This window comes from Panthera tigris, chromosome E2 (genome assembly GCF_018350195.1).
Source record: "Panthera tigris isolate Pti1 chromosome E2, P.tigris_Pti1_mat1.1, whole genome shotgun sequence".
NCBI classification, from domain to species: Eukaryota; Metazoa; Chordata; class Mammalia; order Carnivora; family Felidae; genus Panthera; species Panthera tigris.
The window spans coordinates 43,182,244-43,195,565 of NC_056674.1; the positions used below are offsets into that span (position 1 = coordinate 43,182,244).

The window sequence follows — 13,322 nt, forward strand, 5'->3', positions numbered from 1 at the left end:
ATGTACTTAGCCTTTTGATTTCCAGGGCTCTCTGGGACCCCAGGCCAGAGTTACTCAGAGTTTTTATCTCTTTGGGCTCTTCCTCTGTGGGTGCTCCAGGCCCTGAAGAAAGAGAACTTTGGAGAATGACTGCCAGCCATTTCATAAGGTCTGTCCTGTTTGTTTCTGCACATGGCACTCATCTCCTGTTCACCACTGCCAGGCTCGCCAAAGTTGGACTAGACTGGCTCTGTCTTCAGTGTGGCCTTACAGGACATAAGGAAGCCATCTGGGGAAGCCAGCAGTGGTAGAGAGAGTAGCCTACTAGCCCTAGGACATAACCCTCCTTGACCCTGGGGGAAGGGGAGGAAAGTTAGGGAGACCAGCAGCTGGACAGGCAGATGACCACATCATGCCCTTCTGGCCAAGTCAGATAGGGGTTCCACGGACTTCTTGACTTCCAGCTGCTGCCTCTCTCACCAGGAGGGGCTTTAAGCCCCTTACATCATCTGTTTGTCTAGATATTCACTACTGATCAGCCCCTGGAGCTGGTCCCTTACTGGGATACGCAGTGAGGGGTCTGGACGAGTCTTCAGTTGTCTACCACATCGGCTGACATAAGCATCCAGAAGGGTGGGCTGCGTGGACACCAGGTGTCGGGAACCAGCTCTGATCAAACAAACATCTACCGTCTGGCGTATGTGATTTGTCGTTTAGCCTCAAGCTCAGACATGCTATCTCTTTGCTCAACCTAGCGTGCTTGTCTCTGAGGCCTGTCAGATCTGCAACAACATGCTACACAGCACACCCTGCCTCAGAGCCCTCCGTGCCTCCTGTTTTTATGCAGGAACTCTGCCTTCCTCTGCCTGGCTGCCGTGGCTCCCGCCAGCTAGTTTACCCTATGACGCTGACCACCCGAGTCCTCACTGATTCCAAATCTGGTTGAACATCTGGCTGTACCTGATGCTGCACCTTTTTAAACTTAGGGTTACTTTCAATTTAATTTGTTTATTAGGGTAATTTCAAACACAGTAGAAGAGTGTATTGAACACTTATGTACCAATCATCCAGCTTTAACAAGCATGGATGTCCCATTTTGTTTCATTTATACCTTACTCATCCCCTTCTACAGAATAGTTTTAAGGCAAATCAAACATTTAGTCCTTCCATATTTAAGTTTGCATCTCTAAAAGATAACAGCTTCTTTTAAAAGACAACTACATAAATAAACGTAAAGAAAAAAAATAAAAAATAAATAAAAAATAAAAGACAACTACCATAACGTTATGGCACCTAAGAGAGTCAACAATACTTCCTCAATATCATAAATTATCTATTCTGTTCAAATTTCCCTGGTTGCCTAATTTTTAAATAATTGTTTTAATTATAATGTAGATAAAGCCAACTGCATTGCATTTGTTGTTGTTCCTCTTCTTTCTTCCTTGCAATTTATTTGTTGAAAAAATCATGTCCTTTGTCATTTAGAGTTTTCTGTCTTGGAATTTGCTGATTGTATTCCATGGTGTTCTTTTACAGGTTCCTCGGTCACTTGTATTTGCTATGAAATCATGATTATGAGAAAAATGTAAAACTGCAGATGTCCAGATCCCACCCTAAAAATGTATTCAGTAGGACTGATACAGGTGCTGGGGATCTCTGGTTTCCCTAGGAGCCGCAGGTGAATCTGTTTGCCTCATGTTTGGGAACTGCCAACCTACCTGACTCCTCTAGGATCGCAAATCTTCCTCAGTCACACCAAGTATCAGCAATGTAAGGTTCTAATCTCCAGTGGTGGGGCGTGGGAACTGCTGCAGGAAGAGGCATTAGCTGTCTTTTGTGGGTTAGTTGAGACTCAAAGTGGGAATGCCCCAGGCAGGGCCTGTGCTGCCTCCTTCCTCTAACCCAGGTTAGGGAAACTCCTTAAGTTATCGGGACCTTTCCTGGCCTTGAGGGTGTCTAGGAAGGAGCAAGACTCTCGCTGTTGTGGCCCTTGAGGGTGTGTGTGCCATCCACAGGGTGAGTGGCTTCATCTGGGCCTGAGGGCTACATGCTGCTGACAGTGCCCCCTTTTGATGTGGGATGCTGAGGCGGGTGGGCCTAGCACAGAGGCCCACACACACCCTGTGCTCTTTCTTCTCTGAGGATCTTCTCTTACCCCCACTCCCCAGGACCAGTTGTCCCCGTAACTGCTGAGAGAGACATTTATTGGTAACAGCCAGCACCTCGCGGCCATGGCACACAGTAGTTGGAATGATCTTCTTAGCATCTATATCTGATCATTTCACCACTCTGCTCAACTCCCACCTAAGATTTCCCCTCACACTTCAGATCCACATTCCTCAACATGGCTGACAAGGCCTGCTATGGTCTGGCCCACGTCTACTTTTCCAACCATCTCTTTCTTCTCTTTCTTCTCTGCCCACACTGACCTTTCTATTGGTCCTAGAACAGGCCAGCCTCATTCCTACCTCAGGGTCTTTGCACTTGCCATTTCCTCCTCCAAAAATAGTTTCCTTCCAGCTCTTCGCAGGATTCCCTCACATCTTCACTGAGATGTCACCTCCTCAAAGAAGCCTTCCCTGCTTACCTTGTGGAACCTAGCACCCCCTCATCACACTATACTCTTATCCTATTTTACTTTTCTTTATAGCAGGTATAATTACTTGAAACTATATAAATTTACTTGTCTCTTTAGTTTGTGGGTATTTTGAAGAGAGGGATTTCAATCATCTTATTCACTGATATACTCCAAGCAACTAGCAGGTGCTCAATAAATATTTGTTGAGTAAATTGGAAAGTGGATTGACACACAGAACATCTTCTCAGTCCTGCCTCCCATCTCCTTACACACACACACACACACACACACACACGCACACAAAACAGGGGGAAGTTCTCATTAAGCTCACCATTTTTTAAAGTTTATTTATTTACTTTGAGAGAGAGAGAGGGTGAGCAACAGAGAGCAAGAGTGAGAGCAAGAGTGAAAGCAAGAGCGAGAGACAGACAGAGAGAGAGAGAGCATGAGCCAGGGAGGGGCTGAGAGAGAGAGGGAGACAGAGAATCCCAAGCAGGCTCCCTGATGTCAGCGTGCAGCCTGACACAGGGCTCAATCTTACGAACTGTGAGATGATGACCTCAGCCGAAATGAAGAATCAGACGTTTAACCAATTGAACCACCCAGCCACCCTTGGGCTCCTAAAGAACCTGCCTGTGTCCTACCCCAATTTGCACGGGTGTCATTATGGTAGCCATACAGTTAGAAGCTGCACTCACGGGTCTTTTTTGGAGGCAGAAGGTGTTAGAGCACCAGATACCCCATGTGGAAATGTACTTCAAGGGAAAAGGAAGATTTGGGGCCTGGCCTTGGACAAGCTGGATTTCAAGTCAAATATGTTAGAGAAAACCATTTTATTGAACAGTAAGAAATCCCACTGGGGCTAAGAAGGACTGGGAATGAAGGAGCATGTGAGCCTCAGTGGTGGCGCCACCCAACTCTCCATTTTCTTCCTGCTCTGGGGAGCGGGTCTTCCTGGATTTCCTTTTTCTGCCTCCTGCCACTCCAGACAAGAGGCTCCCTCGGTAGACCCATATTGCTTTTTTCAGTTTAAAAAAGTCCAGCTCCTCTTGGTTTAATTGGTGACTGCTGGCAATGAATGACTCAGGGCAAGAGTCCATCTGATGGACTGAGTCCCTGCTAAGGCCACTCTGAACGCTCCCTCTGCTCCTGCATCCTCCTTGGTTCAAAGAGTGCAAACTTTGCTTTCTTCTTCCTGAGAAGGGACTCTACAGGATTGAGTGGAGAAACATCAGGGTTTCTTCCAGGCCAGTTTTGTCTCTGGGATGTTCAGAGCAGGCTTTCATTTCAAATCTCAGCTTCTATGGCTCCTTGCCCATGGCCAGTTAGTATGGAAGGAGGCTCCTGGCTGAGGAAGGCTCAGACAGAATGGCTCAGGTTCTAATCTCCAGTGGTGGGCAGTGGGGGGTCACTTCAGGAAGAGGCATTAGCTGTCTTAGGCAGTTAAATGTTTGCCATTCCTGTAAAGTGGCTCAGTCAGCAAGCTTCTTTGGGGTCAGCCTCCTGCCACTGTGCTTCAATCGCCGAATTTTGGGGCTGGAGCAACCTACATCTTTGTTTGACTCTGCCATAGCTCGACGTCTTTTGGGAGCCTGGCTGGGAATTGGTTTCTCTGCTTCCATCTTTGCTGGGGTGGCCACAGGAGCATCCCCATAGGTCCGGTAGCCACCAACCAGGCAGTACGTCTCCCCATGCCAGCCCACCTGGGTTTCTCCACACCCTCGGTAGAGGACATGGTAGTGACCAGGTGTAGGAGAAGAGGGAGCCCCTGCTGTTGGAAAGAAAATCAGATCTAATCAGTCATTTCTGCTGTATACAGTGTCCTGCCAGGACCTCCCCTCTCATGTCTCTCCCAGTTTCTGGCTGAAGCCCTTTAATCTGCTTGGTATTCAAAACACAGCCTTGGCCAGTCACCCCAATGGGTCCCCTAGAGAAGGAACATGGCTGCAAAGGTGATTCTCTGGAGCTCATGGCAGCAGCAGGAGACCTGGAAATCTGTTCCCCATTCTCAGAGGAAACAGTAGAGCCTGAAAACAGTTGCAACCAGGATCCCCTCCATCTCTCCCTTCCATAGGGGGGAAATTCCTAAGGTCTGTAACTTCTGAAGATTTAATGGAAATACCTTTCAAGTGTTGGAAAAAATAACCTAAAATAAATGGATTAAGAAACCCTCCCATCTCCTCTTGGGCAACTCCTCTTGGGCCCCATTCATACTGCCTGTTTCAACCACACTGTCCTCTAGCCCTCTAATATTTTTATCTAGATTAGAAAATGGCCAAATATTAAGGCAGAATGATCAGGAGGTTCAAAGCCAGATTCTGGGTAGCAAGTCTAGGCTCACATCAACCCACCCTCCTGGGACACCATTTCATCAACCCTCCAGTCTTGGTATCACTTCATCACTCTCCTTGGCTCTTTTGTTCTGCCCATGCACATGACACCACCACCCTTACCCCAGTACTCAGCAGCTCCGTTTGGGGTGTGTTTGAGGGGCCCCATGTGGATGTTTACACGACAGCATGGTGAAGGTGCCTGGGTTTGAAGGGGAGGTTCATGAGCGGACCTCAACGGTTCTTCCTCAAACTGCTCCATTTCTTACTTGCCAACAAAAATTCGCTCGACTTTTGCTAAGAGGCCGATCAGGAAAGGGTCAGAATGGAAGCATCTTGTAGCCCAAAAGGGAAAAGCTACATTTATAAAGTTTAGAAGCTTTCTGAATAGTTGCCCAGGGATGACATTTTACGTGTCTTCGGCAATGAGCAGGAACACTGTGGGTCCCTGAGGGCTATTACTTACAGTTGGAGAAGCTCAGAGGTGTGGCGGGCAAGCCCCAAAGCAACATGTGGCAGCCATGTGAAGTTGTGTGTACACCAGTGACTCTTGTACAGATGCCTGGCCTACGCTTACCTGCTGTGCTGCCCTCCCAGGGGACAGAGGACAAATTAGAATTAATATAGAAGATCCGGTCAGACATTCTCTCTCAGGCATCCAAACAGACTGGTATCTGGTAGAGAACTGGTAGGGAAGCTTTCCTGAAAGCACCACTTTTGTGTAGTTACCCTGTCATGGTAACTGTGAAAAGGCCTGTGAGGTCATCACTACCCAGTGAGGTCACATAAGGAATCTGTGACTTGAGGGGCAGCTTTTAGGCTGAGTTTTATTGGAGGAGAGCAGAGTGGAGGCAGAGGAACACCCTGCCTGGGCCCTCCCATCTTTCTCCTCACCCAGCCACTTCCCGTGGAGCATACCTATAGGCCGGCACAGCCCCAGGGACCAAAAGAGGGCAAGAGAAACCCACATTCTGCCATTGGCTTGAGAGACAAGATTAACCTAAGACACAGCCTGGTTGTATGGTACTGACCCTAAGTATTCAATAGCTAGACAGGCAGAAATTTGTGTGGAAGGCTCCTTGGCAGTGGGCCTGAAAGACAAGTTAGATTTGGACCCATGGAGAGGTGAAGGAAGACATTCCAGCTGGGAATAATAAAAGCAAAGACAAGCTCTTACTGAACTTGTCGTGCCCCAAATGTAAATTCACATACCCCTCACGTTTTTACAACTGAGGGCTCAAAAAACCAGGAGGTTAAGGGGCCTAGCCAAGGTTCCACAGGTAGTGGAGAAGTGTTCTGCTGGAGGGTAGGGCTTCATGTTGGGCTCTGGATTTATACCCGAAAGAAATGTGTGGGCAAGCTCATCACATTTCAAAGTGACACTGGGAGAGATATCAAACGTGTTCCAAGGCAAAATGAGGGTCCTGAATGGCTTCACAAAGTGGGAATAGTGGGCCCATTTTAATATAAAATTCAAAACAAATTCATGACAAAATGACATAACACAAAATGACAACCTAATCATTACATTCATCTCTCCCCCCAAAAGGCAAATACTGTATTAACAATGCTACTACCACCATGAAAGGATGAAGCTTAGGATGGGCTTAGGAGAAGTCCAGGTGAAAAACGTGGTCAAACTGTGAAGAGGTGTTACTATGTTGGCTGGATCCTCCTGAGAGGAGGAGTAAAGAGATAACTCTGCCCTTAGCCTGATCAGGCCTATAGGGAGGAACCATATTTGGGCCCGACTTTGATACAGTGCAGCCAAGGACTTCCTAGCAATGAGAGAGAACCTTCTTTGTGAGGGGGCCCCTTGTTGCTGACCTCGAACATGCAAAGATGGGATGCTTGTCTCCTGGGGCAGTTGGGAAGGAGATATGTCCCGGAGGTAGAGAATGATTAGACCACTATTTTAGAGGTTGGGCAACCCTGGTTGAGAACCACATCATTTTCTATTCCTAAGTTGCTTGAATTAGTGTGATGCAAGTTAGGACACACAAAATCAGGTCTGCCCCTAGGGAGTGCTAGGAGGTAAAATGTGAAGGGGAGAGCTCTGGAGGAGGTTCATTCTGGCAGGTGGGCCAGCATAAGACCACTTAAGATTCTCCAAGGCTCCAGAGAGATTATTGTCTGGGAACATCACTCTGACCTGGTGGGGTTACTGATACCTTATCAGGACCTGGCTGGGTCTCTGGGGAAAGCAGAATGGCACAGACAAATGGTTCTGAGCTCAGGAATCTGTACTTAAAAAAAAAAAAGACTATTTTTAAGTAATCTCTCCGTCCATTGTGAGGCCTGAACTCACAACCCTGAGATCAAGAGTCGCATGCTCTAGTGACTGAGTCAGCCAGGGGCCCCTGGAATCTGTACTTTAGACAAGCCTCCTGGGCAGTTTTGCCACACTGATTCATGGACAGAGTGACCAAATTATTGTCCAGATTGGGTTGCTTTTGAGAGTCCAAGTGGGCACTATTAAAAGTTGGTAAATAACTCAACCCCCAGTGCAGACAGACCAGATTCTATCATACTTATGTGTATGATTTTGAGCAAGTTGTTTTATCCCTCTGAGCCTCAAGTTTCCTCACATGAAAAAGAGAGCTATGACTGTACATTTAGTACAACATTGTCTTCTGGCAAAGATTGCCATGGGTCCATTTCTGTTCTTTGCCTCCTTATCTGTTTCAGTGTGGAAGTATTTTTAAGTTGTTTTGTGCAGTATTATATTTGACCTCAGCTGCTCCTCATTACTTAGGCTTATATAATGCTGCAGAAGCCGGAACCTAGGAGATAGTGAGAGGAAGCTATATGCTTATTTTGCCAATTTTGTAAACAGTTTTGTTTCTCTTCTCTTCCCCTGCCGTGAAGAGATGAGAAAGAAGGTAGAGCCTGGAAATGCACACCAAGCAATACTTTTGTGTCAGCCTGTTTTTTATTCTTCTGCCAGTACTTCCCAGAGAGATTTCACCAAGAATGCCCAAGCTTGCCATGGGCACTGTTGGTGAAGAAAATCTCTCTACTGCTAGTCACATCCCCTTTCCCTTCTCTGGGGGCTTAATGGATGTTTTGGGGGCAGGAAATAAAATCTAAACGTTTATTAATTCAAACAGCAACTGAAAGAGCCTCTGTCCTAGGTGTGGTAGTCTGGAGTGTGAATCTTCTCACAATTCAATGAACACATCATTTACTGTTAGAAACTATGACATAATACAAAGACAAAAATCTACTTTATTTTTCATGAGTCATGTCAAAGCCCACAAGGAATCATCCTCAGTAGCTCATTCTCTACATCTGGCCACATCTTACCTTTGGAAGCCAGATAGCAGCTCACCAGGGCTTCAGGGGGGGTGACTGGGCAGCCCAGGGCATCCTACGATAAGTGTGCTCACCCACCCAGGACAAAGGGAAGGATCCCTGTTAATGTCATCATATTTAAGCCGGCTGCCATCAGATTTGCTGGGGCAAAGGCTCTCTCACTGAGGACCCTAGTCCTGGAAGGCTTCTCCTCCGGCGAGCTGCCAACTCAATCTTCTGAACCAGGCTTACATCCCAGGGATGGGTTACAAAGCTGATGACAGTGCCAGGCACCTCACTCCCTACACGGCCCACCCTCCCGGCTCTGTGGATGTAGTCTTGCAGAGTGAGGGGGAAATCATAATTGACAACTAAGTCTACGTGGGAGCTGTCCAGGCCCCGAGAGGCTATGTCTGTGCAGAGAAGAATGTCTCGGGAGCCCTTCTGGAAGCACTGGAAGATACCGGCCCTCATTGAGGCTGGCATTTGTCCCTGCAGCCTTAGGTGTTGGATTTTGTGATCGTCCAGAATATATCCCAGCCAGTTCACAGTGCTTGAGCTATTACAGAACACTAGAACAGTTCCGGAGGGGCCAGTCCTATATGCTTTGTCATGTTGCTTGAGGATCTGCACTAATTCAGTCACCTTCTCTGCTCCCTTCAGCCTCATAAATGTCTGTCTGACATGAGGCATGATGCAGTGGAGCTTGGAGCTGGTAATGGTGGTCAGAGAGTCTGGGCTGGCAACTTTACTCAGCAGCTGGCCTACACCTTCGGGAAATGTGGCCCCCACCAGCACTAACTGAGCTTTGGGATTGAAGGGGTCTTTTAAGTCAGCTGGGCCTTCTGCTATATAGCTCTTCTCCAAGATGTAGTCCATTAGTTCCAGGAAGCTTTCATCCAAAAGCGTGTCTGCCTCATCCAATACCAAATAGGAGAGCTGCTTCAGGCTGATTAGTTGACTCTTCAAGGCCTTCCACAAAGCCCCTGGAGTGGCCACTAGTACATCTACTGGAGGTTGTTTGGACAGTTGCATTCGGATCCTGCTCATGCCATGGCCTCCCCCTAGCTCCCGCACCTGAAGGCCCAAGGAGCTGCCCAAGGGCTGCGCCACGGCCCGCACCTGTTCGGCTAATTCTCGCGAAGGCACAAGGACCAGGCCTCGAGGAGCAGGCAGACTATGGGAGTCCAGGTTTGGTTGGCCCAAGAGCCGTTGAACCAGAGGTAGTAGGTATCCGAGAGTCTTGCCACTGCCGGTTTCCGCCGCGCAAAGGATGTGGCAGCCGCGAAGTAGGGAGGGGATGGTGCTTGACTGCACGGTCGTAGGCCGAACGACTTCAGGAGCAGCCTCCTGTAGAGCACGCAGCACGCGAGGTTCCAGACCCAGATCCGCGAAGCTGCTCTTGGACGAGAGGTTCCGAAGAGCCGGCGCCTCGTGTTGCGCACGCTCGATGGAGAAGTGGTCCCGGCGGGAGCGCCGATTTTTCCAGCCACGCGAAGCTAGTGGCGCGCTCTCCCACCGGCCCAGCGTGAGGCGCGCCGGCTGGTTCAACTCTGGCCGCCGCGCTGAGATCAGCAGCGGGCCAGGTCGCGCCAACACCAGCCGCTGGGGGCTCCGCCCGCTCTGCCGCTGTTCTTGCCGCCGCTGTAGAGCCCGCGGGATGCGCACCACGGGCAAGGGTTCGTCGGGACGGCGGACCACCAGGCCTCGTCGAGGAGCGAGAAGTAACCGAGATGCGAGCCACACCAACCGCGGCGGCCGTGTGAGATCCATAGTCTCTTTGATGTAGGAGAGGCGCACGGCAGTGACGTCACGGGCGCGCAAGAGCCTCGAGGACGGTGTCTGGCGTGGCTCAGTAAGACTTGCGGAGTCGGCGAACCGTGAGGAAGGAGGGGGAATCTGTAAAGTTCAACTGTGGTGAGGTCTGTAGGTCTGAACCGGGGTTGGTGACATCCAGACCCGGACCAACCTTGGGGAAAAGGGCGCGATGGAGGCAGGCTCCCGGGTCTGGCGATAAGCGGCGATGGAGGCCTGGCCTCTTGGACCAGAGGGCGGAGGGCTTCTGGTGATCGGGTGTCCGATCCCTGCCATTCTCCTTTCTCGCTCTCACCGCACCTTTGATGACTTGTCCAGTGCTGTCTCCTCCTGTAAATTCGGAGGGTGCGGTGGTGCCTTCCCAGATATGGTCCACGCGCAAGGTCTGGTAATAAATGTTTGTTGAGACTCTGAATGAATGGTCAGGCCTGGGGGACAAGACAAGAGCTAGATGTCTTAGATCTAGGCACTCCCATTCCTCTTGGCCGAGAGCTGAGAGCCGAGAGGGCAAGCTGATGGCCTCTTTGTGAAGTGGGAGGTAAGACCTTCAGGCTTTATTTCAAGCAGACCCTTCTCTTTATACCTTTCCCCTTCTTTTTCACTCTCCATTCTCTTGCCACCACTCCCAACTTTTCATTCTGAACCTTACATTCTTGCAGTCTGCTCACCTCTACCAGCATCCCAGCCAGATAGCTAAATTGCTTGAACAGTGGTGAGGAGGGTCCTTCCTCACATGTGTGGGTTGCCTCACATAGCCCTAGTCAGACACAGTATTTTACTTGAATTCAGATGTTTAGGTTACAAAACCCCCGTGTCTTTTTTGTCTTTCTCTGACTGACTTCTTTCACTTAGCATTATACTTTCTAGATCATTCATCCATGTTGTTGCTAATAGCAAGGTTTCATTATTAATTGCTGAATTATATATATCATATATATGATATATATATCATATATCGTATATATATATCGTATATATATATACGATATATATATATATAGTGTGTGTGTGTGTGTGTGTGTGTGTGTGTTTATGGTCTTCTTTATTCAAATATCAAGGGACACTTAGGTTGCTTCCATGATTGGCTATTGTAAATAATGCTACAATAAACATAGGGGTGCATATATTTTTTCAAATTAGTGTTTTTGTATTCTTTGGGTAAATACCCAGTAGTGGAATTGCTGGGTCATGTGGCAATTCTATTTTTAATTTTTTGAGGAACCTCCATACTGTTTTCCACAGCGGGTATACCAGTTTGAATTCCCACCAACAGTGCAGGAGGGTTCCTTTTTCTCCACAGCCTCGCCAACAAATGTTGTTTCCAAAAAGATAAATACTTTTAAATTTTCAAATGCCATTTTGATATATAAGTAGACTTCCTGGAGAGTTACCTGTTGAATCAGCAGAGGAGAGAGTTTTGAGTAGTACCAGGGAACAGAGTCGTTGGATAGAGCAGTGACTCTGTAGTGAGGGTGATTTTGCATCCTTCCCTCCCTACCTGCCCCCCCCCCCCCCCCCCCCCCCGCCCCAGGAGATTTGACAGAGGTTGGAGACATATTTAGTTGTCACATCTGGGAAGTTGCTACTGGCATCTAGTAGGTAGAGGCTGGGGATATTGCTAAACATTGTACAATGCATAGGAAAGCCCCTAACAAAAAATGATTATCTGACCAATACATGAATAGTGAGTTGTTGAGAAACCCTGCATACAGGATGAGGACTGAAGAGAGGCTGAGGTACATGTAACTTTCCCTTTAGGTAGGCACATTTGGGAAGCTCTTGCACTGAGTCCGCCTCCTCCCCAGAATCTGTAGCCAAGTACACTGATGCCATTGCTTGCTGTGCCCTTGAGATCAGGAACGTTGGGGACCCTGAAAATCATAAACGCAAGAAAAAGTGATTCAAGAGAGTGAAGCTGGAGAAGAGAAGTTTAGGGAGTACAAAACTGTCCTCATGTATTTGGGCAGTATACCGGATGGAAAAGAGATCAGGGGCACCTGGGTGGCTCAGTTGGTTAAGTGTCTGACTTTGGCTCAGGTCATGATCTCACAGTTTGTGAGTTTGAGCCCCACATTGGGCTCTCTGCTGTCAGCACAGAGCCTGTTTTGGATCCTGTCTCCCTCTCTCTGCCCCTCCCCTGCCCATGCTCTTCCTCTCTCTCTCTCTCTCTCTCTCTCTCTCTCTCTCTCTCTCTCAAAAATAAATAAACATTAAAAAGAAAAGAAAAGAGATGAGGTATGCTGTGAGGTATACCATTCCAGAAGGCAGAACTAGGACCTATAGGTAACTGGCAGATTCTGAATTTGATACAAAGAACTGCTGTAACAACTAGAATTGCCCATATCTTTGTTGAGACTCTGAATGAATGGTCAGACAGATTGTAATTCTATACTACTTTTACGATTCTTTTCAAGGACTCAGGGCTCCTTGTTTCTTATCTATGTATATCTAACTCAACAGGTTTTATCCATTTGCATGTGCCACTGCTTATTTCAGATATAAAACAAAGACTTGATTTGCACAAAGCCAGAACAGATACATTAAAAGAATTATCAGAAAAGAATACTACATAGGTATGTACTTGCATTTGGGTTCTGTCCAAATATTTGGGGCAGGGAAGCTGGTTAGTATATGGCTGCTTTCTCATCATGCTTGAGCCCTTACAATATGATTAACTCAAAATCTCATAAGGATTGGAATCTGTCTGAGCTGGTCTCTGCCTATGACCCTTAATTTCTTCTCAGTTCATCAGCCACTGAATAAGTCCCCTTTATTTTCCTTCTGCTCGCAGCAGACATTGAGTAACCTCTAGTTGTTATTGAGATACATGTTTTATAGTATAGTGCTCTAGAAATAAGAAAGGTTTACTTATTGTGGAAAGAATGTAAGCTCCTGGGAGTAGGGGCCTAACTTGGTAGTATTTTGTCCCAGGGCTGCCATGGTAATTCATATTGCCTGGTTACTCCGTAAGTTTTCAACACAATTGTCCCTTGGATCTCAGCTGATAATGGTATAGTCATTCATTCATTTATTCATTCAATAAATATTTCCTGAGCACCATGTATGTGCTGGGTACTATTCAAAGAGACAGTGAACAAAACAGGAGTTTACATTCTGACTTAATTCGTTTGGGGTAAGGCCTGAACATTGGTATTTAAAAAAAATTTTTTTTTTAAATGTTTATTCATCTTTTGAGACAGAGAGAGACAGAGCATGAACGGGAGAGGGTCAGAGAGTGAGGGAGACACAGAATCTGAAACAGGCTCCATGGTTTTAAGCTGTCAGCACAGACCCGACGCGGGGCTTGAACTCACAGACCATGAGAT

General features: G+C 47.5%; 3 protein-coding genes across 7 annotated transcripts in view; 1 reads left to right on the forward strand and 2 right to left on the reverse strand.

Annotated features, from left to right (window-relative positions):
• Positions 1-3,251: 3,251 nt before the first annotated feature.
• DPEP2NB (DPEP2 neighbor) lies at positions 3,252-5,607 on the reverse strand. The gene is made up of 2 exons (XM_015541108.2): positions 5,465-5,607; positions 3,252-4,328 (listed from the first exon to the last, which is right to left on the reverse strand). Exons 1-2 carry the CDS (start codon positions 5,529-5,531, stop codon positions 4,030-4,032), a joined length of 366 nt encoding a protein of 121 aa, XP_015396594.1. The 5' UTR covers positions 5,532-5,607; the 3' UTR covers positions 3,252-4,029.
• Positions 5,608-5,734: 127 nt separating this feature from the next.
• DUS2 (dihydrouridine synthase 2) overlaps positions 5,735-13,322 on the forward strand; it is a 55,188-nt gene continuing 47,600 nt past the window's right edge. Inside the window, exons 1-2 of one of the 5 annotated variants that reach the window (XM_042969251.1) lie at positions 9,862-10,103; positions 12,457-12,569. The gene's annotated coding sequence lies outside the window, so the exon portion shown is untranslated. The other 4 variants (XM_042969252.1, XM_007090328.3, XM_007090330.3 and 1 more) reach the window with 4 other exon arrangements.
• On the reverse strand, positions 8,093-9,967 carry DDX28 (DEAD-box helicase 28). Its single transcript, XM_007090331.2, has one exon. It carries the CDS (start codon positions 9,952-9,954, stop codon positions 8,335-8,337), a length of 1,620 nt encoding a protein of 539 aa, XP_007090393.2. The 5' UTR covers positions 9,955-9,967; the 3' UTR covers positions 8,093-8,334.